Source organism: Rhinoderma darwinii, chromosome 5 (genome assembly GCF_050947455.1).
Source record: "Rhinoderma darwinii isolate aRhiDar2 chromosome 5, aRhiDar2.hap1, whole genome shotgun sequence".
Classification (NCBI taxonomy): Eukaryota; Metazoa; Chordata; class Amphibia; order Anura; family Rhinodermatidae; genus Rhinoderma; species Rhinoderma darwinii.
The window spans coordinates 207,165,795-207,189,115 of NC_134691.1; the positions used below are offsets into that span (position 1 = coordinate 207,165,795).

The 23,321-nt window shown below is 43.5% G+C and overlaps 1 protein-coding gene across 3 annotated transcripts in view; it reads left to right on the forward strand.

Annotated features, from left to right (window-relative positions):
- Positions 1 to 23,321, forward strand: part of TRIO (trio Rho guanine nucleotide exchange factor) — a 539,453-nt gene that overhangs the window by 260,784 nt on the left and 255,348 nt on the right. For all 3 annotated transcript variants that reach the window (XM_075826894.1, XM_075826893.1, XM_075826892.1), the window contains exon 15: positions 15,386 to 15,552. In XM_075826894.1, coding sequence (XP_075683009.1) covers positions 15,386 to 15,552 — 167 coding nt within the window. The remainder of the gene's footprint in view (positions 1 to 15,385; positions 15,553 to 23,321) is intronic.

Consider the following 23,321-nt stretch of genomic DNA (forward strand, 5'->3'; position numbering starts at 1 on the left):
GACAATGTAATCAGGCTCTGAAGTTATCCAGCATTGGGGCATATTATTTGTCCCACATTTAATTGTTACTTAGGGTTTTTCTTACTCTCCTGTTTCTACGTTTTAGAGGGGATATGACGTCTCCTAGACATATCCTAATGAGCAGACAGGCCTAATCCATATGATTTGGAATCGTGCAAGGCTGAGGAGCTTCTGAAATGAGCTCTTGGACCTTGATTAGGTCCGTATATGGAGAAATTTTGCCTACTACTCTACCTCTGTATATTAGGCTATGTTGATGACTTACCTGTGAATAACAACCTTAAGTTTGTGGAGCTCGGACTCCTATATCTTGAATGTAAGGTCATAGCTCATCTCTGGATCACTACTGCCCCTTCCATAATACAACAGTTTATAATCAAGGTGTTTTGGATGACATAAAGTGTGTTTTACGCCATTGGTTTAGAGCATTATGAGTGGCTTGAAGTATCAGGTTTGGAGAAAATAGGGTTTTTACCTTAACTTTTAAAAATGTCAGTAAAAATTCTAAGATTTATAAAAAATAAAAAATAAAGTTTGTTTGAGTGCTTGGTGTGAAAATACTTGACTCTGGTCTGAGATTAACCCCCTTTCCCCTGCCGCCTCTATCACCACATTCAATTAAGTTTTTTATTTTCACGTGGATATGGCGGTATAAGGACTTGTTTTTTGCAGCATGAGTTGTGTTTTTCAATGTCACCGTTTTGGGGTAGATAGATTTTTTTTAATTAACTTTTTCTTAGAGTGGGATATAAAAAAAAAACCCCAGCAATTTAGCCATTGTTCTATGCATTTTACATTTACGCCGTTTACCATAAAGTGTCAAAATCATGCTACCTTTATTCTATGGGTTGGTACAATTACGGCGATACCAAATATACACTACCGTTCAAAAGTTTGGTGTCACCCAGACAATTTTGTGTTTTCCATGAAAACTCACACTTATATTTATCAAATGAGTTGCAAAATGACTAGAAAATATATAGTCAAGACATTGACAAGGTTAGAAATAATGATTTTTATTTGAAATAATAATTTTCTCCTTCAAACTTTGCTTTCGTGAAAGAATGCTCCATTTGTAGCAATTACAGCATTGCAGACCTTTGGCTTTCTAGCTGTTAATTTGCTGAGGTAATCGGGAGAAATTTCACCCCATGCTTCCAGAAGCCCCTCCCACAAGTTGGATTGGCTTGATGGGCACTTCTTGCATACCATACGGTCAAGCTGCTCCCACAACAGCTCTATGTGGTTTAGACCTTGTGACTGTGCTGGCCACTCCATTACAGATAGAATACCAGCTGCCTGCTTCTTCCCTAAATAGTTCTTGCATAATTTGGAGGTGTGCTTTGGGTCATTGTCCTGTTGTAGGATGAAATTGGCTCCAATCAAGCGCTGTCCACAGGGTATGGCATTGCAAAATGGAGTGATAGCCTTCCTTATTCAAAATCCCTTTTACCTTGTACAAATCTCCCACTTTACCAGCACCAAAGCAACCCCAGACCATCACATTACCTCCACCATGCTTGACAGATGGCGTCAGGCACTCTTCCAGCATCTTTTCAGTTGTTCTGCGTCTCACAAATGTTCTTCTGTGTGATCCAAACACCTCAAACTTCCATTCGTCTCTCCATAACACTTTATTCCAATCTTCCTCTGTCCAATGTCTGTGTGCTTTTGCCCATATTAATCTTTTCCTTTTATTAGCGAGTCTCAGATATGGTTTTTTCTTTGCCATTCTGCCCTGAAGGCCAGCTGCCCGGAGTCGCCTCTTCACTGTAGACGTTGACACTGGCGTTTTACGGGTACTGTTTAATTAAGCTGCCAGTTGAGGACCTGTGAGGCGTCTATTTCTCAAACTAGAGACTCTAATGTACTTGTCTTGTTGCTCAGTTGTGCAGCGGGGCCTCCCACTTCTCTTTCTACTCTGGTTAGAGCCTGTTTGTGCTGTCCTCTGAAGGGAGTAGTACACACCGTTGTAGGAAATCTTCAGTTTCTTGGCAATTTCTCGCATGGAATAGCCTTCATTTCTAAGAACAAGAATAGACTGTGGAGTTTCACATGAAAGCTCTCTTTTTCTAGCCATTTTGAGAGTTTAATCAAACCCACAAATGTAATGCTCCAGATTCTCAACTAGCTCAAAGGAAGGTCAGTTTTATAGCTCCTCTAAACAGCAAAACTGTTTACAGCGGTGCTAACATAATTGCACAAGGGTTTTCAAGTGTTTTCTAATCATCCATTAGCCTTCTAACACAGTTAGCAAACACAATGTACCATTAGAACACTGGAGTGATGGTTGCTGGAAATGGGCCTCTATACACCTATGTAGATATTGCATTAAAAACCAGACGTTTCCAGCTAGAATAGTCATTTAGCACATTAACAATGTATAGAGTGTATTTCTGATTAATTTAATGTTATCTTCATTGAAAAAAACTGCTTTTCTTGCAAAAATAAGAAAATTTCTAAGTGACCCTAAACTTTTGAACGGTAGTGTATATAGTTTATTTTGTTTTACTACTTTTGCAGGATAAAAACACTTGAACTAAAATAATTTTATTTTGAATCGCCGCTTTCCAAGAGCCATATTTTTTATTTTTCCGTCAATGTCGCCATATGAGGGCTTGTTTTTTGTGGGAATTCATTGCTACCATTTTGGGGTACATGGGACTTATTGATTAACCTTTTATTATATTTTTTTTTTTGGGGGGAATGGAAAAAAAAATAGCCTTTTAAGTAATATGCTAACTTTATTTTTTGAGTCGTTACGATTGCGGGGATACCATATATGTGTCGTTTTTATTTTTACATTTTTACTAAATAAAACATTTTTTATGGGAAAAAATAGTTTTTGGTTTTTTTATGTATACCTTTTATTATTTTTATTTCACAAGTTTTTTTAGAGGGACTTCACTATGTAATCTTTAGGCTGGGTTCACACTGAGTTTTTTGACAATTTTTTTGACGCGGAAACCGCTCCGCAAAACTCGCCAAAAAACTTCCGAAAATGCCTCCCATTGATTTCAATGGGCGGCGGAGGTGGTTTTCTCCCGCGAGCGGTAAAACCGGATCGCGGGAGAGAGAAGGGACATGCCCTATTTTCGCTCGATTACACCTCTGACCTCCCATTGACATTGAGAGGCAGAGAAAGCGTATTTCGCTGCGTTTTATGCCTGCGGCGCTCAATGGCCGTGGGTGAAAAACACCACGAAAATCAGCGTGCAGGCAGAGGAGCATCTGCCTCAAACTTCCAAACGGAATTTTGAGGCAGATTTTCCACCTGCAAAAACTGTGTGAACCCGGCCTTAGATCGCAGATATAATGCTTTGGTATACCAAAGTATTATTGTCTGTCAATGTAAAACTGACAGGCATTTTTAGGCCTTGCCTCTAGTACTGCCTAATGGGCATATTGCCGCGGCAGGCCTGCGGGCCTTTGTTAGGCCCTCGGCTGCAATGGCACCCCATCAGATGCCCGCAATTGTATTTGCGGGCAGCCTATGGGTGACCGAGGGAGCTCCCTCCCTCTTTAAACTACTCAAATGCAGTGGTCGCTAATGACAGCGGCATTTGAGGTGTTAAATGTTCGCGATAGAAGTAAACTTTGATCTCTACCATTGTAGCAGGAGCCCAGCTGTCATCAGACAGCCGAGCTTCCGCTCCAGCCTGCACCGGAAACCCGTACCGGACGTTGATTAGGTTGCCGTGAAAAGGTGGCGGCCTAGAATAAAGCCCCTTAATGACGCCGTGAACAGGCGTATCAACGGTAATTAAGGAGTTAAATGATCCTCCTGATTAGGTGCAGAGAGTGATAGGATGATGCTTATGCTCTTTCTCTCACTCTTTTTGTGTATAGAAAAAGAAATAACTTTTATATACTTTTCTACCACTGTATTGCACCAACATATTCTGCAGCGCTGTATGGAAATATTTACAAAATAGTAGGCAAATAAAATCATGGAATGCATCAAAAGAGGCATAGATGCTCCTGACAAGAACATAGTTTTGCTTCTATACAAATCACTAGTCAGAATGGAATATTGTGTGTATAACAAGGACATGGCTAAACTACAACGGGTGCAAAGAAAGGCAACCCAGGAAGTAAACCTCCTTTTATCGCACCTCTAAGGAGTATTTATTGCCTATGTCCGTGGCTATAGAAGCTCATCACTGACTAGACCTAAGAGATATGTCCATGCTGAGCGTTAAAAAAACCCTGATGACTGCTGCTAACCAAGATGGCTGCATGCTGAGGTAGCTCCGCGACTCCTGGGCACAACAGCTACATAAAGCAAACATTTGAGGTGAATCCACTCGTTCTTTTACCCTTCTTCTTCTTCCGGAAGATCTTCTGCCCGGATTTGCTCATGGTTCGGAAGAGCATAGTGGGGCGAAAGGACTCGAAACCGGAGTCCTCCGTCCCTGCCCCCCAGCCTGAGACTGCAACTTCTCCCGCCATGTCGGCCGGCTCTGACGACGATATACAGGCCTCGCCTGAACTCATCGCAGGCTCCCAAGAAGACGGCTCACAGATACCTGAACCCCAGTTCACCACCAGGGACGCCTCTTTGCTGCTGAAATTTAAACAGCTCCTGCAGCAAGATTTGCAACTTACCGCTTCTAAGCTGTCGAGAGATCTTACCAAAGAGATACGCGAACTGGGAGCCAGGACGAACGTCTTGGAAACTAAGATCGACGACACCATTGAAGTTTTGAATGCGCACGATGCCGATTTTGACTCACTGAGAGCAGACCTGGATTCTACAATGCTACGTCTGGAGGACTTCGAGAACCGTGCAAGACGGGGGAATCTCCGGATAAGAGGTCTGCCCGAGACATACGAGGACCTTAACTCCTCCATTACGGCCCTATTCCAAGAGCTGGCACCGGGTCTCCCGGTAGATAGGCTGGAGATGGACCGGGTCCATAGGTCGCTCGGCCCTAAGCGACAAGATGGCAAGCCACGAGACATAGTGGTGAAACTCACTTACTATGCCACCAAAGAAACCCTGTCTCAAAAGGCTAGAGCCACATCATCCCTAAAGTTTCAGGGCCACGAGTACCAAATATTTGCGGATCTTTCTCCGATAACCATACAGAAAAGGCGAAATATGAAAAACCTACTGGCTGTCCTACAAAGTCGCCATATCAAATATCGATGGGGATATCCTTTCAAGCTCCAATTCTCTCTGGCTAACAAATATTATTCGGCCAGCTCGGCAGATGAGCTTCGGCAAATTTTGGTCACCCTGCAGCTTTTACCGACCGCCGCCGCCCGATCAAGTCAACTTTCTCAGGAACGCCGAGATGGGCCGCCGCTACGTCCCATTTGGAACAAGGTTCCCCCCCGCAGACCACCTGGAAGATCTGGATCCGTTTATGATGTCCGAGATGACCCCGACTGATGGATGAGTACTTTTAGCATGTTTCCACCCTATGTATTGGTTCTCTCGCAGCGGGGACTGATCTATTTTCTGAGAAGCGGGCGGTCGTGGATGCCATGTTTTGCTGTATCTGGATTAAGTTTGCTGTTTAACTAGATGCAATGTTTATCAACTTGGCACTAGCCTTTTTCTCTATTAATATGGTTGTCGTTTTTCTGTCCTGCCGACTAGACATACTTTGCCTTGCTTTTAGGCGGCACTGTGTGTATGGCCTGCAGGACGTCAACCGGCGCAATAATTTCATGTGATTGTTACTGTTTTAAGCAACTGCCATTTCTTAGTCCTGTATGCCGGGTAGACCCGGTCCTGCCTTAGGCTGACCGGAACGAAGACATGTTTCTTGGCCGTGGTGCGGCCTGCCTGTCACCCGCCGCCCCAAGACCGGGGGCGGTGGGTGGCGGGGGGGCGGTCCCGCGGCGGGCAGCATAGTGTGGCGGGCTATATTTGAGTGCCTTGATTGATGGTTATGTTTAACTTTGGTTATATGATTGAACGTGACTCGGCGTGCCTGGTCCGCCATCTTACTTGGGGCAGAATGTTCTGGAAATTAGTGTTCTCTCCCCCTGGTCCATACTCCCTTGTTTGTTCTCCCCTCTCTGCCATTGCTCTCCCCTCTCTGTCATGACAAGGTCTTTAGGTTCACCTCAACAGATTGCCGTTACCACACCTTTGTGCCCAGGTGTAGGCGAACCCAGACTCTATCAGTAGTACCCCCTGTGCTACTGTCCACCCTTTTAGGCCGATTTTCGGACACTTTCTCTCTTTAGATTTTCAAATGCATATTTGTCTCTACACCCCTTTTTACTTATTCTGTTTCTCCCTCCCCTCTCTTTCAAGCCCTTCTTTCCCTTTCCCCCTGCCGGTCAGAACTCATTCTAAAATCATTAGATTATACATATGGCTACTTCTGCCTTGAAAATAATCTCTCATAATGTCCAAGGCTTCAATTCGCCACATAAACGATCAAAGGCATTTCATTTCTACAAAGCCTGTCTTGCGGACATTGTCTGCCTCCAGGAAACCAGATTCTCTGTCACCTCCAAACCACAACATCTCAGCGCACACTTTCCTGTTTTCCATGGTGCATATGCCCATGAAAAGCGACGTGGGGTAGTTATTGCCTTCAGAAAGAATCTCCCTTTTCTTTGTAACAAGGAAATTCTCGACCCTACTGGTCGATATGTGATTCTTGTCGGTACTCTATTTGATGTAGAGGCGACTCTAGTGGGATATTACGGACCAAATGAGTTTCAAACAGAGTTCTTTTCTCACTTATTTAAACAGATAGATGCCAATCGAAAGGGCTTGCTAGTGGTCATGGGCGACTCAAACCTGGCAATCAATCCATCTATAGATAAATCCCCGACCCCGACCTCATCCACACCTCAAACTTCCTCGTCTATGTTTAGTGACATGCTACAGGCACATGATCTACATGACCTGTGGAGGGAATTACATCCCAATACAAAAGATTTTACTTTTTACTCCAACCCCCACTCCTCTTTTAGTCGCATTGACCATATATTCACGTCTCAGCGTTCATTACCACTATGCTCCGCCGCAAAGATACTTAGCACACCCTGGTCTGACCACAACCCGGTTGAGGTCTCCTTCTCTTCTCTAATCCCACGGGGGCTCTCCTTTAATTGGCGCCTAAATGACTCCCTTTTGACATCCAAAGACTCATTTGCACAGATTGAAGTAGCGGTTAAGGAATACTTTGACTTAAATGTAGGTTCCACGTCATCGCCGATCATACTATGGGAAGCCCATAAAGCCACCTTGCGGGGGACTCTCATTAGGTTGGGGTCCATTAAAAAAAAAAAAACAGAGAAAAGAAGATAACAGATTTATACCGAACATTAGATCAAAAAGAAAATGCTTGGAAACAGACGCCTTCGCTTGCTAATAAAGCGTCGGTTGATGCTACCAGATTAGAGCTTGACCTTTTATTGACGGAACAGGCTGAACGTGTAAGCTACGATGGTCCAAACAACGCTACTACTCGCAAAGCAATAAACCAGGTAAACTTTTAGCACGTCAGCTGCGAGTTCCAGCTGCGCCAAAATAACCAATTAGATTGCGGACAGCCTCCGGCACAATAACAGCAGACCCTAATAAGATTGTTTCCCAATTTCAAACTTTCCTTTCCAAATTATACTCATCCCCCCCCCCACCTTTTGATTCCTTGAAGGCTGAAGGCTTGTTAGCTAATCTGGTTTTTCCAGACATTACCTCCTCTAATCTCGAAGCATTAGAAGCTGAGATATCTGAGACGGAAGTTCAGGCGGCTATCAAGGAATTAAAACCTTCTAAATCTCCTGGCCCAGATGGTTTCTCCTCATTATACTACAAAAAACTCTCCCCGCTTCTAAGCCCATATTTAACCCAACTCTTTAACACTATCAGAACTGGCACAACCCTTCAGACACCAACCCTGACAGCCCATATTGCAATGATCCCCAAACCTCAAAAGGACGCTCTTCAAATTACCAATTACAGACCAATATCCCTCCTGAACACTGATATAAAAATTGTAGCTAAAATCCTGGCGGGCAGAGTAAACCGCTTCCTTGACGGGATTATACATGGAGACCAAGCAGGCTTTGTCCCTGGAAGGCAAACAAGCGACTGTACCAAGAGAGTTATATCCCTGGTCCACCTAGCACGCAAGAGAAATGTGGCGTCAATGCTTCTCTCGCTCGACATTCAAAAAGCCTTCGATACAGTATCTTGGTCTTACATGGGTTTTGCCTTGGGGAAGTGGGGTTTTGGTAGCCACTTTATGTCATGGGTGCACGCCCTCTATTCCAACCCTACTGCTAAAGTCTGTTACGCGGGCTACCAGTCTGCTTCCTTTCCTATTGAACGGGGCACCAGACAAGGATGCCCTCTATCCCCTATTCTATTTATCCTAGCACTTGAACCCCTAGCCATGATGATTCGCCAGAATCAGAACATTAGGGGACTGGAGTTAGGGGGTGTGCAACATAAATTGTCCCTCTTTGCAGATGATATGCTACTCATGCTCTCCCAACCCCTTATTTCCCTTCCTAACTTAATGCAAACTCTATCAGATTTCGCTTCTATTTCTGGACTTACTATAAACCCCGCAAAATCTATCGCTTTAAATATTAATCTACCACAACAAACTCTGCACTCAATACGAAGCCATTTCCCCTTCCAGTGGGCCGGACACTCATTGAACTACCTGGGGTTTCCATTTGACCCCTTCCTATGAGCAGCTGTACTCCGCTAACTACCCCTCCCTTATTCGCTCAATAACATCCTTGATGACATCCTGGCAATCCACCTATTTATCATGGATAGGTCGTATTTCTGCAGTCAAAATGACCATCCTTCCAAAGCTTCTTTATTTGTTTCAAACCCTGCCAATCAAAGTCCCAGCACACATTTTGCGCCTCATCCAGAATCGGATCTCATCATTTATTTGGAAGGGAGCACGCCCTAGAATATCCAGGTCCACCCTCTGTTCACCAAAGGCAGATGGGGGACTGGGGGTTCCGAATGTCTCCAAATATTACTAAGCAGCTATGATAGCATCCTTAACTAAATTGCATGCTTCTGCAAATATGCCTCTATGGGTGTACCTGGATATTCCGGAGATGTCGCCAACCCCGATCCAATCAGTGCCCTGGTTGCCTCCCTCTTTTCGCCCCTCTCACCTATCCCCCCCACTCATGCACATTTTAACGGTATGGGACTCAGTTAAATATTCTAGCAGATTGATCTCGCCGCATCTTCCCCTCCTTTCCCTGTGGCATAATCCCTTGTTCTCCCCAGGCGCAGACAATTACCATGCCTTTAAATGGTGGTGGTCTAGTGGTATACTCAGAGTCCATCATCTTCTAACGCCCACCCATTCCCGGATTCTCTCGTTCTGTGAGCTTCAGACCTCTCAGCAGATCCCCAACGGCGAAGTGTTCCGATATCTACAACTCAAGAATTGGATTACTTCCCTTCTCCATAACAAGACTGCTTCAGACTCTTACTCACAGTTCGAGCGAATCTGCGAAAACAACCCCAACACTAAAGGGATCATATCAGTCTTATATAAATGGCTCCTTAACAACCCCACACCTGTTCCTCACACATATGTGGATAGATGGCACCGGGACCTGGAGGCGACGCTCGAACCTGCAGAATGGCATAATATCTGGAGTATAGTATCACACTGCTCCATTAATACGAATATTTTAGAATCGGCTTATAAAGTCATGATGCGGTGGTATTTGGTTCCTAGCCGGCTTGCACGTGCCTTTCCCACCTACCCCGCCTCTTGCTTTCGTGGTTGCCACTCTCCCGGTGACATGCTCGATATTTGGTGGTCCTGCCCAAAGCTCATCCGATTCTGGAGTAGGGTATTTGGTCTCGCCCAAAGTTTGTTTGGCATTATTATAAGAAGAGATCCGAAGATAGGCCTTCTCCATCACAAACCCCCAGAGCTTACAAACGCACAATTTCGGTTATTCTCTTATATCCTTTTGGCTGCAAAAATAACTATAGCCCACTCTTGGAAAAAACTTACAGTAACTTTTGCAGGGGTTAAAACTAGAATGGACCAGATGTTTGTGAACGAAAAACGTACAGGAATCTTAATAGATAGGGTTGCCGGTTTTGAGTCGCTCTGGTTACCCTGGATTAGCTACGCATACCCTCACTTACCTGCCACTATGATCACTGCTTATTAAGTCCAGCGACTTTTTTTTTTCATTCTAGATTTCTGACCGGCTCCCCCCCCCCCTTACCATTCCCAGCTTTCCGCTATATTCTTCCCAACCCTTCTATTCCCCCCTTCTCTGTCTCTTGTTTTATAGGAGGTTTCCTTTTCATATATTGATCCTGCATTTACTGTCATTACATTCACGAATGTTTGTCATTTTGTTTTTATAACAACATTATAATTCACTGAGTGAAATGATTTATATTTAATATTATTTTTATCTGTTTTTGATATGTCTTTTACCTAAATGTAAAACTGTTCAATAAAATTTGTTGAAAAGAAAAAAACCCTGATGAAAATGAAATCCCATTGGATCCTGTAGTCAACGGCTACAATTTTAGTTTTTCAACATAGATATGTCTCCACAATATGTTGGCAATCTTCATGGTTTCTGTACTATAATGGAGTTTTTTCAGGCCAAAAATGTCAGGTATGGGGGGGCATGGCCGGATGTCTGCCTGAGTAGACGTGCTTCACAGCGCTCCACAGCTCCCGGACTCCTTATCCTGCTGAAATCACTGCCATCCTGATTGATAAGATGCCCACTAGGGCAGAAAATGTGACTACACCACCCCCTGTATCCATACCTGTGTGTAGTTTCGGGTCTCGGGTGGCGGGGCCTGCCTGGAGCGAGGCACTGGACGACAAGCGGCACTTCCGGTTGGTGCATGCCGGGCGTCTGAGACTGGATGCACGCTAGAGTATCGTCTTGTTCGGGTCTGAGCTGGAGGAGGTTGGTGACTGAGACTTTTGGCAGACGGCCTGCTGATCCGGAGACACGAGACATACCTTATCTGTGTGTTCCTAACATCGAGGTGGGTGCTGTGCTGCTGATTGTGGAGGGAGTCCCATTAGAGAAAGGAGGATTCTTCCCAGGTGCATTATATAACATAAGACTACGCTATCTGCGCATACTTATTTACTCTGCACTGGGCCCTGCGCTGGTTCCCTGAAACGCCACACACCCTTAGCCTGTGGACTTGCTCAATCCCTGGCTTCTGCTTACCCGCCATTTTGTGTATAACCTGCAGCCTCTTGTCTACAACATGGGAGGTAGTAAGGCTTGGAAAAAGGGGAAGACTAGATCCATGCAAGGCAGCTACCCTTCTGATGAGGAATCATTAGATGATTTTGAGGATAGTGCTTCTGGTGTGGCCCTGTTTAAAATCAAAGCTAATGCAGTGAAGAAGCTGGACTAATTTACCAGACCTGAACGTCTCCCTGCCTCTCCGGACCCATCTCTGTCCATATTTGATGGATCACTGAGTGCTTCCGTGTGCTGCGTGTGATTTTCACGCACCCATTGACTTCAATGGGTGCGTGATGTGCGAACAACGCACAAATATAGGACATGTCGTGAGTTTTACGCAGCGGACACGCTGTGTGAAACTCACGGACAGTCTGCACGGCCCCATAGACTAACATAGGTCCGTGCGAGGCGTGTGAAAACCATGCGCGTTGCACGGACGTATATCACGTTCGTCTAAATAAGCCCTTACTGTAATGGGTCGGTTAATACTTTGCTGTTTTTTAAATTTTAATATGGAAAACTACTGAGGTCTTGCACTGATGTAATGCTCATTTTCTTATGTGGTTTGTCTTAACTTTTCTTTTTTCTTCCTCTTTCAGTGGGGTCAGGTCTCGGGGGTGTGATGATGTCTTAGCTGTTAGCTTAGTCAGGGACCACTGTTCTCTGTTTGCTGTTCAGTTAGTAGGTAAAGGTCTACACTAGCAGTTTTTAGTGCTTGACAGGGATTGTTGGGGTCTAAACTATATTGTATTGTATTGTTATATGTTGCGTGAGATTGCATGGGTGAATTTTTGTGTGCTTTTTTTCTTCTCCATTCACCTCATATGTCTGCTCTAGGTCTCCGGCTGCTTTCTATTCTTCAGGCGTACTATGGCTCTAATTAAGGTCTTGAGCTGGAATGTCCGTGGGCTCCATTCTAAATTTAAACAGTCCCTTGTTTTCAATTTACTGAAGAAACAATCGCCCCATGTTATATGCTTACAGGAGACACATTTAACTGGACAAAAAATGTTGGCCCTTAAGCGGGCTTGGATTGCAAGATGGTATCATTCATCATATTCTTCATATTCTAGAGGGGTGTCGATCCTTATAGCCAAAAGTGTGCGCCTGGAGGTGTTGAGGGTAGCATGTGACCATGTGTGATATGTCATCATACACTGTTCAATACATGGGTCACATTTTACTATAGTTAATATATATATGTTCCCCCGCCTATGGATCCTGAACTGCTGGATTTGATAGCTCAGAAATTATCAGAATTTCCTACTAGCCCAGTGTTGTGTGGGCGACTTCAATGCGGTCCCTGACATCTCGATGGATCGTACGGGAGGTTTGGACCAATCTTCTATTCACCTTAACTCTTTGTCCTCAATGCTTCACTTGACATATGTGTGGCGCTGGAAATATCCGTTGGAAAAAAGGTACTCCTATTACTCCTCTGCCCATAAAACATTCTCTAGAATTGACCTTCCCATGGCGTCCCAGGATTTCTTACCTGCAGTTACTCCTCTAGACATCACTCCTCGGGGAATCTCAGATCATTCAGCTCTCATACTGACGTTTTCAGCTGGTCCTCCAGCTGACTCCAAAATATGGAGACTTCATCCAGCCTGGCTGTCCTCTCCTCAGGTTAGATCTGAGGTGTTATCCTCTCATAATTTGTATTGGGACCACAATTCTTCATATCCGGACCCTTTAGTAGCGTGGGACGCATATAAAGCCACAGTTAGGGGTGCTTTTATGGCTGGGGTCGCAAGGTGTAGAGCAGTGTCACGGGAGAAGGACAGGTTTCTGGTGGGGGAGATTCAGAGGACTGAGAGAGAATATATCCAAGATCCCCGTCCAGTTACTAAAAGTCTATGGACAGGGACCCAGAGGGAACTATACACTCTACAGGTTGAACAAACAAAAAAAGCATATGCTGTATACTGAGGCTGCGGGGTTTGAATTCGGGTATAAGAATGGCAAACTCCTAGCATACATGGTAAGGTCGGAGCGTCGATGTGCCTCTATTCCGTCCATTATCTCCTCTGACAGACTATTATGTACTGTCCCAAAGGATTTGAACAAAGTGTTTAGTGACTTTTATGCTGCATTATATAGCTCCAGATGTAATGGGCCCCCTGAAGAAATAGAACGATTTCTAGATACACTCCCCTTGTGGCGTTTATCTGATGCACAGGCAAAGGAGTTAGACAGCCCGCTTACTGACGACGATGTCGCTAATGCAATTCAGTTGTTACCTTCTGGTAAAACCCCCGGACTTGATGGCTTGGGGGCTGATTGGTAGAAGGATAGTTCTGACTTTTTAGTGCTCAGGCTTCAGGATGTATATCCTAATGCTCTGGAGATGGGGGTTCTGCCGGCCTCAATGAGAGAGTCTCTTGTGCTGTTGTTGAAGCCAGGGAGGGATCCCACTCTTCCGGACTCCTATCGGCCCATCTTGCTTATTAACTAAGATGTCAAAATACTAGCCAAAATATTAGCCACTAGATTGAACAAGGTTATCTTGTCCCTGGTTCATCCTGTCCAAACTGGCTTTATGCCTGGGAAGGGTACTGAAATTAATGTACATAGGTTGTTTCTCAATATTGATGCTGCGCAATATGATAACTCCCCTGGTTTTGTTTTATGTCTGGATACATATAAAGCCTTTGACTCGGTTGAGTGGCGTTATCTTTGGATACTCCTCTCCCGTTTACATTTTGGACCAAGATTTATTGCTTGTTCGCCTTTTATATGAAAGGCCTATTGCTAGAGTGAGAACAAATTTAGATGTCTCTAAACCCTTCCCTTTGGGACGAGGTACTCATCAGGGGTGTCCACTTTCCCCTCTGTTCGCTCTCGCGATTGAGCCTCTGGCGCTGGCCGTTAGGCATTCCTCTTCCATTAATGGTGTCCCTCGAGGTTCTATAGTTGAGAAAATATCCCTATATGCAAATGATACGTTGGTGTACTTGGCGGATGATGCTCCTTCGTTGGCTTCGCTCCTACAGCTGATTGACACTTTTGGGGCCTTTTCGGGTTTATCGGTTAATTGGTCCAAGTTGGTTATGTTTCCTATCTCTGCTGAATATCGCTCCCGGCGGGGTCTCCCTGTCCCGTTACAAGTCGTATCTCAATTCACATATCTTGTGGTGCGGATTTCCCTTAATATACTTCGTTTTCGTGAACTTAACCTGTGTCCGTTGGTGGCCTCTACTGAAAAACAGCTAAAAACATGGAAGAACCTTCCCCTTTCCTTTTATGGTAGGATAAATCTCACCTGTAGTCCCTTGACCATGCTCCTGGTGTTTATCTGTTTCTTGTGTGATGTCTGGTACTCTGAACATGCAGTAAACCCCCCCCCCCTCCTCCTTGTAGTAAATGACGTCACATGCCCCTTATCTCCACTGCTTTCGGATTTCCCCCTTCCCTTTCTGTCTGTTGAGTTATGTATTTCACATGCTGGGCAGCAGATAATGCAGAGCTGGGTCTCAGTAGCAGATCTGTGTGGCGTTTAAAGACAATTGGGGAAGTTTTATCAAGGCTGGCATTTCATACGCTAGTCTTAATAAATTAGCTGCATCTCTGGTCGTCCATGCGCCACAGAGAGTCAGATCTGCTTGCGCTATTATTTATGCTAGTTTCTGGAATAAATTACAGTAAATTTGTGAGACGTGGATGGCCTGCCTCCTTCTGTTAAGGAGAAAATTGGCGTAAATTACTCAAAAATCTAAATTTTTCCTGCATATTGGGACTTTTGTGTCGTTAGCAACTTTGCTATGCCAAAAACTGGCGTAGAAAGGTTTATTACCCAGTGACTGATTGCAGTCTAACCTTATACCTTGTATTAACGGGGCAGGCAGTTGTATATAGAAACCCTGTTAGTGGGAAAAAGAATCATGGCATCTGTAGTCCTTTACATGACAAGACCGCCCCCAGCAAGCCTTCGCAAATGAAAAATAACTACTTCTGAGCTATGGTGACACCATCTGGTAAGCATTCAGACACACAAAAGTACTTCGCTGTATTTTTCGTAAGCTTGTATTACCCCTTTTAATAGTATAAATAATATGCTGATCTGAGAGCTGATTCCTAAGGTGTTACTTTGTCAAAGCCGTGGCCTTACTGCAGTTATGGAAGTTATACATAAGTGTTAATTTTTCTTCAGGAGTCGATCTTCTCTGTGACAGAGATGTGGATATGGCAACACGAGTACAAGATTTACTTGAATTTCTACATGAAAAACAACAGGATTTGGATTTATCAGCAGAGCAACACAGAAAACATCTAGAGCAATGTGTGCAGCTTCGCCATCTTCAAGCAGAAGTAAAACAGGTATAACAGAAGTTGTAATTAAGTTGTCAGGGTTCATTAAAGGCTATGTACACCTTTGCAAACTATTTTTTTTTAAATAAAATAATGTATCAGTCTGTTTGGTGCAACTTTGCAATTACTTTTAAGAAAAAAATATTTTTACTTTTTCAGATACAGTTGCTCTGTATCTAGCGCTAAGACCTGAATACGTCAGGTCAGCGGGACTAATGGGTTCAGTGACAGCAGGTCCTGCGTTTCTCTTGACACGCAGGATCCACCTACTATTGATCAAACCTAAGTTATGAACTTAGATGTGATCGATAACCGCTCGATCCTGCGTGTCAGAGAAACACATGACCCGCTGTACCCGAACCTGTCAGTGCCGCTGACCTGACGGATACAGGTTTCAGCGCACATGTCAGCTCCTGTGTATCCAGGATACAAAGCAACTGTATCTAAAATAGTAAATATAATTGTTAATAAAAAGTAATTGCAAAGTTGCACCAAACACACTTAAACACTGTTTTCTTTAAAAAAAAAAAAAAAAAAGGATGTTTTCAAATGTGTACATAGCCTTTAATATGGTAATTGACTAGTATGGACACTGTATAATTTAAATATGTAAGAAATCCTTAGCACAAGAGAACCAACATTGTAGTTGAACTTAAAAGATGATTGCATCATAGATATTTCATCTGCATTGCTTTATTAACCCCTTGACAACATGCCACGTACAGTTACGTTGCTCTCATTAGAGACCTAACACAATGCAACGTCTAGCAGGCCATCTTTACTCATCGCCCAGGGGGCTGTCGTGACACCTCCCGCATCGGTGTTCACTACGATTGCCCGGTCAAATCTGACCGGCCAATCTTGGCTTTTTCGGCTAAAACCAATCACTTTTGCCACAGGGCACAGTGAAATAGTGGAGATTGGCGCCAACTTCTGCCTTGCATTAATGTGGCAGTAGTGCCACCTCCATGATCGCTGCGATTGGGTTTTCAAGCACCAGCTCTGCCTGCCTTATTCCAGTTAGGAATGGTGAGCAGAGCTGGTGTGTAACGCACGGTCTACTATACTGATCTGTGCTTCTGACGATCGTCCTCCAGAGCGGTCGTCTCCTGCATCCTGTTGTCTAATCACTCTCTGTGTGTGTGATCATAGTCATCAACTGTGCTGCTGCTAAGTTGTTTTTTGTTTTTTTTTTCCTGTCCCTGCTCTTGCCCCACCTTCCCCATGTACATCTTGCGGCCGCTGAACAGCGACTGCCATCACTTATCAGAAACTTTTAGCACAGGAATTTTCTTTGTCAGTTTTTCATCTGCACCATGTCAGTGTGTGCGCCCTGCGGCAACTGAGTGCTGATGAGTGACCGCCATCACTAATTTGCATCTGTGGCAATTTTTTGGAGCAGGCTATTTTTATGTCTTTTTTTCTACCAGCACCATCTTCGTGTGTGTGTCCTGCAGCAACTGAGCGCAGATCAGTAACCACCATCACTGATCGGCATTTGTGCTAATTTTTTGACTTTTTAGGTTTCTGATTTTGGGCCTATTTTTGCTGCACTATCTTCCTGTGTGTGCCTTGTGGCCACAGTGGTGATTTGTTGACGCAGGTTTTTTTGTGTGCCTTTTTGTTTTTTTTGTTTTTTTTTCATTTTTCTGCCAGCACCATCTCCGTGTGTGCACCCTGCGGTCACAGAGCACTGATCAGTGACCACCATCACTGATGAGAATCTGTGCTTGTTTTTTTGCGCAGATCTACTTTTATAGTACCATCTTCCTGTGTGTGCCCTGCGGCCACTGAGTGGTAAGTCTGTAATCCGCCTCAGTGGTAATTAGTTGATGTGGGTTTTTTGGGCCTTTTTTTCTTCCTTATAGAGTGCTATAAATCTGGATGCCAAATAGCGCTCTTTACTTTCTAAGCCCTGCCATGTTTCCGAAACAACAGTTTATTACCACATTTGGGGTATTTTCGTGCTCTGGAGAATTTGCTTTACAAAGGTTAACGTGTTTTTTTTTCCTCCTTTATCCATTCTGAAAATGAAAAAATCTGAACTAAAACTAGAATTTATTGGAAACCATTTCGATTTTCATTTTCACAGCCTGATTTCAATAAATTCAGCAAACAACCTGTGGGTTCAAAATGCTCACTATACCCCTAGATAAATTCCATGAGGGTTGTAGTTTACAAAATGGGGTCAATTTTGGGGAGTCTCCCCTGTTTTGGTCCCTCAGGGGCTTAGCTACAAAAGCCAAATGGTGCTCCTTCCCTTCAGAGCCCTGCTATGTGTCTAAACAGCCGTTTCTGACCACCTGTGGGGTATTGCCGTGCTTGGGAGAAATTGCTTTACAAATGTTGGTGTGCTTTTTCTCTTTTAATCCGTGTAAAGTTTTTTTTAAAAAAAAATTTTTATTGGATAAAATGCTCACTATAGCCCTAGATTAATTTCTTGGAGGTGTAGTTTCCAAAATTTTATTTTTGGTGGTGTTTCCACTATTTTGGCACCACAAGACCTCTTCAAACTTGACATGGTGCCTAAAATATATTCTAATAAAAAGGAAAGCCCCAAAATCCACAAGGTACTCCTTCATTTCTAAGGTCTGAGTTAATTAGCACACTAGGGCCACATGTCAGATATTTGTAAAAACTGCTGAATCTGGGCAATAAATATTGAGTTGTGTTTCTCTTATAAAAAATCCTTTTATTACAGGAAAAAAATTTATCAAATGGACTTTGCTTTAAATCCTGAGAAACGCCTAAAGGGTTAAGAAAAATTGTAATGCAGTTTTAAATACTTTGAAAGGTGCTGTTTTTTAAAATGGGTAGATTTATGGTTGTTTCTAATACAATGAGCTTTCAAAGCCACTTCAGAACTGAACTGGTCGCTAAAAAAACACAGGATTTTTTCAGTACTCACTGTAAAATCCTTTTCTTGTCCATTTCATTGGGGGATACAGACAATGGGTATATGCTGTTGCCGCTAGGAGACTTGATAATATGAATTAAAAAAAGTGACTCCTGCCCACAGACACTGAGCTATTCAATCTGTTCACATACTCTAGTAGAAGCAGACACAAGGTAAGATAAGTATGTGAAACACGAAAGGGGAATCCCACAAACTGACAATCCAAAATAAAATAAAGCCTCTAAACCAATGGGTGGGAGCTGTCCCCCCCGTCCCCCCCCCCCATAAACTGGACAAGAAAAAGATTTTACGGTGAGTGCTCCAAAAAAAATACTGTTTTCTTGTTACATTGGGGGACACAGACTTTGGGGTCTCCTAGAGCAGTCCTTAGGGACGTGAACAGAACACAGGACATGGTCAGCTGTTTCACAGATACCTGCAATAACTTGCGACCCACAGAAGTTTCTGCAGAGGCGAAGGTTTGCACCTGGTAGAACTTGACAATAGTGTGCAGAGAAGACCACATGGCCACCGTGCATAATTGAAGGGCAGAGGCCTGATGGATCACAGCCCAGGAAGCTCGAACCGCTCTGGTAGAGTTGGCCATGAATCGGAGAGGGGGGACTTTTCTCTCAATATGATAAACCTCGCAAACATTTATTCAATTCCACTGAGCAATGGTGGCCTTAGAGGCTGCCAAACCTTTCCTCGGACCCTCTGGGAGGATAAAAAGGAAATCCGACTGCTGGAAGAAAGCAGTGAGAAATAGGTAAATTTGCATAGCACGGACAATATCCAGGTTGTGGAGGGAATGCTCCCGTGAATGACTGGGAGAAGGACAAAAAGAGGGCAAGACCATATCCTCGTTTATTTGGAAGGCAAAAACACTTTATGCAAAAGGAGGGCACAATTCAGAGCACCGCCTTGCCTTGGTGAAGAGTCAGAAACTGAAAACGACAAGAGACCCGCCAACTCATAGACCCTCTGGATGGAGGTCACTGCAACCAGAAAGACCACCTTCCAGGACAGAAAACTAAGACCGATATCTCTCAAGGGTTCAAATGAAGTCGACGGTAAGTCATCTACGAAGACCAAATGCAGATCCCACGAGTGAATCGGAGGACGATAAGGAGGAACTGCATGAGCCACCCTCTGCAAAAAATATCCTAATGTCAGCCTTAGATGCCAACGGGCGACCAAACTGGAATGGAAGGGGCGGACACCTGCCTCTAGAGCGAGCTGAGAGCTAAACCGTAATCTGTGGAAGGGGACGGTGCAGAATCAGTGAGCTGAAGAGTGTCACGGACAACTCTAATTAGCACCTCCACCGAGGATGGAAGAGCGGTAGAACTCTTACCAGCTGAATCGGAATCCGATAATTCACCATCAGACAAAACCTCTCTGAGGAGAGGAGGCACCAGCCCTGACTTTAGGACCAGAAATACCCTTTCCACAGGTGAAATAGAAGGTGAAACTGAAAGCAAGCACTGGAGAAGCTCTGGTCTACTTGCAAGGTTGGCCACGAGTGGAAGATACGGACGGGGAGTTCATGAGAGGATGGGCAGAACAAGAGTTCGGCAGGCGGGCAGACATGCCACTTATAATGGACTGAGTGAACATATAGCTAGGAAGCAGCTGAAATTTGCTTGAAAATGTCTTCATTGAGAAGGTGAATAAATTCATGTATTTTTGATTGCGGCTTCCTGGCTATGTGTTTTCCTGTGGTTCATGGGAAGAGGTCGCTCCATTGAAGCTTGCACCTGCCGTATAGCCTGAGTAATGTTCACCAGGTTATCAATTATTCATCAAAGGTAATTAGCCTTTGATGAATAATTGCTCACCCATCATACCAGGGGTGAGCAATACTAGAGGTGCAGAGGCCTCAGGCATTTGACAAGGAAGCCAGCATGCATCCCATAAGGAAGTAGACTGACCACAAGGAAATTTAGCATTGCACTTTGAGTTGGCATAATAAATAACAAAGGTTGTCTAGCTTGAGAATTCCCCTTTAGGGTCAGACATGGCAGTAGAGAGGCTACTTAGCTTCACACAAAAGCAGTGAGAAGGAAGAAAAAGGAAAAAAAAACACTCAACTACTTAGCAAGGGGTACTCTTATTCAGGGTGTAATGGCTGCTTCACCTACCACTGCTAGAGAAGTGTACTATCTGAAACTAGCACTGTAGAGAAGTGTACTGACCTTTAGGAAATTTACTCGGTGACTGTAGGCTAGGGCACCTGTAGGGGAGTAGAATAAGTAAGGGCTGATCCTATCCGCTTAAAAGATGTGAGTAGTGCTTTCTGAGGCAAGAAGCAGCACCTCTGTTAATGAGGTCCTGTGTCCCCAGCAGCATCCGTCCAAATGGAGGAAAGCAAGTTCCGCACTCGAAGCGCCACGATTGGCTGCTATCAGGCATGTGAGGAAACAGGAGAGACTGCTTTCCCATGTGGTAATGGGGAGAAAAGCACGCTGGAGCACCTTTGCTGCATACTATAGTGAAGGTCCCGCCCCCTGCCTGGGCAGTAAAGTGCAAAGTTGTGCCGCCGGCGTAATTCCGCCGGCCATACTGTAATAATTGGCCTTGTTGAACCAGGGAGTACAGTGTAAGTCCCAGGGAATAGGCAGATCCAGTGGTCCAGTACAGTGCACAAGCCGTGGCCCGGTTTGGGTGGAAAGTGTTAAGTAACACGCCCTACTCTCCATCTCCCAGATGTTCTGACCAGCAGGAGCGCCCCCTCAGGGTTACCGTCTTTACTAAGGGCACACTGGTGGGAGAAATGGTAGAGGTGCTTGTTAGGCTAGTGAGTGACGGAGGAGCTGACACTCTTGTCCGGCTTGTCTTTATAGGCAGGTTGGACAACAGTGCATTTACATATGACACTGGGCACCTACCTGAAAGGTAGTTCTTCATGATGAAAAGAATAAAAATAAATAAAAATAAATAAAAATAAAATTCTTGGTGGAGACTCTGCTGCTATCTGCAGATGTGTCTGTCTCCTATGACACTAAGTGAAGAATGAATAGCTCAGTCTCTGTGGGCAGGGTATATTCTGTAGGAGTACATTTTTTTTATTTCATAGTGGCAACTGCATATTACTGCGTTCTGTGTCCCCAATGTAACAAGCAAGAAATTAGGTTTTGGAAATTTTCTTGAAAGTTAGAAATTGCTGCAAAATTTATAAGCTTTGAAACGTCCTAGAAAAATAAATGGACATATTGCCGACATAAAGTAGACATATGGTAAATGTTGACTAGTAACTATTTTGTGTGTTACCGTCTGACTTACCAGCAGATACATTTAAATTTAGAAAAATGAAAATGTTTTAAACATTTTGTCTACATTTTGGTGTTCTTCACAAATACTGAACGTATAGACCAAATTTTACCACTTTAAGTAGAATGTGTCACGAGAAAATAATCTCAATCGCTTGGATAAGTAAAACCATTTCAAAGTTGTCACCACATAAAGTGACACTTGTCAGATTTTAAAAATGGGCTTTGTCCAGTCGGCCAAAACTGGCTGTGTCCTGTAAACTTTTGAACAGGCTATCTAGACTTTTATTTTATTTTAAATAATACAATGTATCATGGTGTTTAATCCAACTTTTTATTTGTTTTTTTATTAAAAAATGTATTACTTTTTGAAATACCGCTTCTATGTATCCTGTATAAAAAGAAGCTGTATCTTGTGCAGAAACCCGAATATGTCAGATCAGCGGGCTGACCGCTTTGGCGATATTGGGGCCTGCATGTTTCTGACACTCAGAATCCAGCTGTAATCATTCACAACTTGAGCGCTTAACCCCTTCCCGCTGCAGCCAGTTTGCACCTTCCTGACAGCCTAATTTTTTCAAATCTGACATGTCTCACTTTATGTTCTAATAACTTTGGAATGCTTTTTCTTGTGACACATTGTAGTTTTTTTAGTAGTAAAATTTTGTCAATGCGTTCAGTATTTAAAGAGGCTCTGTCACCACATTATAAGTGGCCTATCTTGTACATAATGTGATTGGCACTGTAATGTAGATTACAGCAGTATTTTTTATTTAGAAAAACGATCATTTTTGACTGAGTTATGACCTATATTAGCTTTATGCTAATGAGTTTCTTAATGGACAACTGGGCGTGTTTTACTTTTTGACCAAGTGGGCGTTGTGGAGAGAAGTACATGACACTGACCAATAAGCATCATATACTTCTCCCTATTCATTTACACAGCACATAATAATCTTACTAGATCACTGTGCAGCCACATACACACACATTAACGTTACTCAAGTGTCCTGACAGTGAATATACATTACCTCCAGCCAGGACGTGATGTCTATTCAGAATCCTGACACTTCGCTAATGTTTGTATGAGATTTACAGCAAATCAAGCGTAATCTCGCGAGATTATGCTGTAAACTGTCATTTAAAATGAGATTACACTTGCCTTGCTGTAAATCTGACACAAATGTTACCGAAGTGTCAGGATTGTGAATAGATATCACGTCCTGGCTGGAGGTAATGCATATTTACTGTCAGGACATTTCAGTAACATTGTGTGTGTATTTGGCTTCACATAGTGATCTAGTAAGATTATTATGTGCTGTGTAAATGAATGGGGAGAAGTGTATGACGCTGATTGGTCAGCGTCATACACTTCTCTCCACAACGCCCACTTGGTCAAAAAGTAAAACACGAGCAGTTGTCCATTAAGAAACTCATTAGCATAAAGCTAATATAGGACATAACTCCGTCAAAAATTATAGTTTTTCTAAATAAAAAAACACTGCTTTAATCTACATTACAGCGCCAATCACATTATGTACAAGATAGGGCACTTATAATGTGGTGACAGAGCCTCTTTAATTGTGAACATCACAATTTAGCATTTTTAT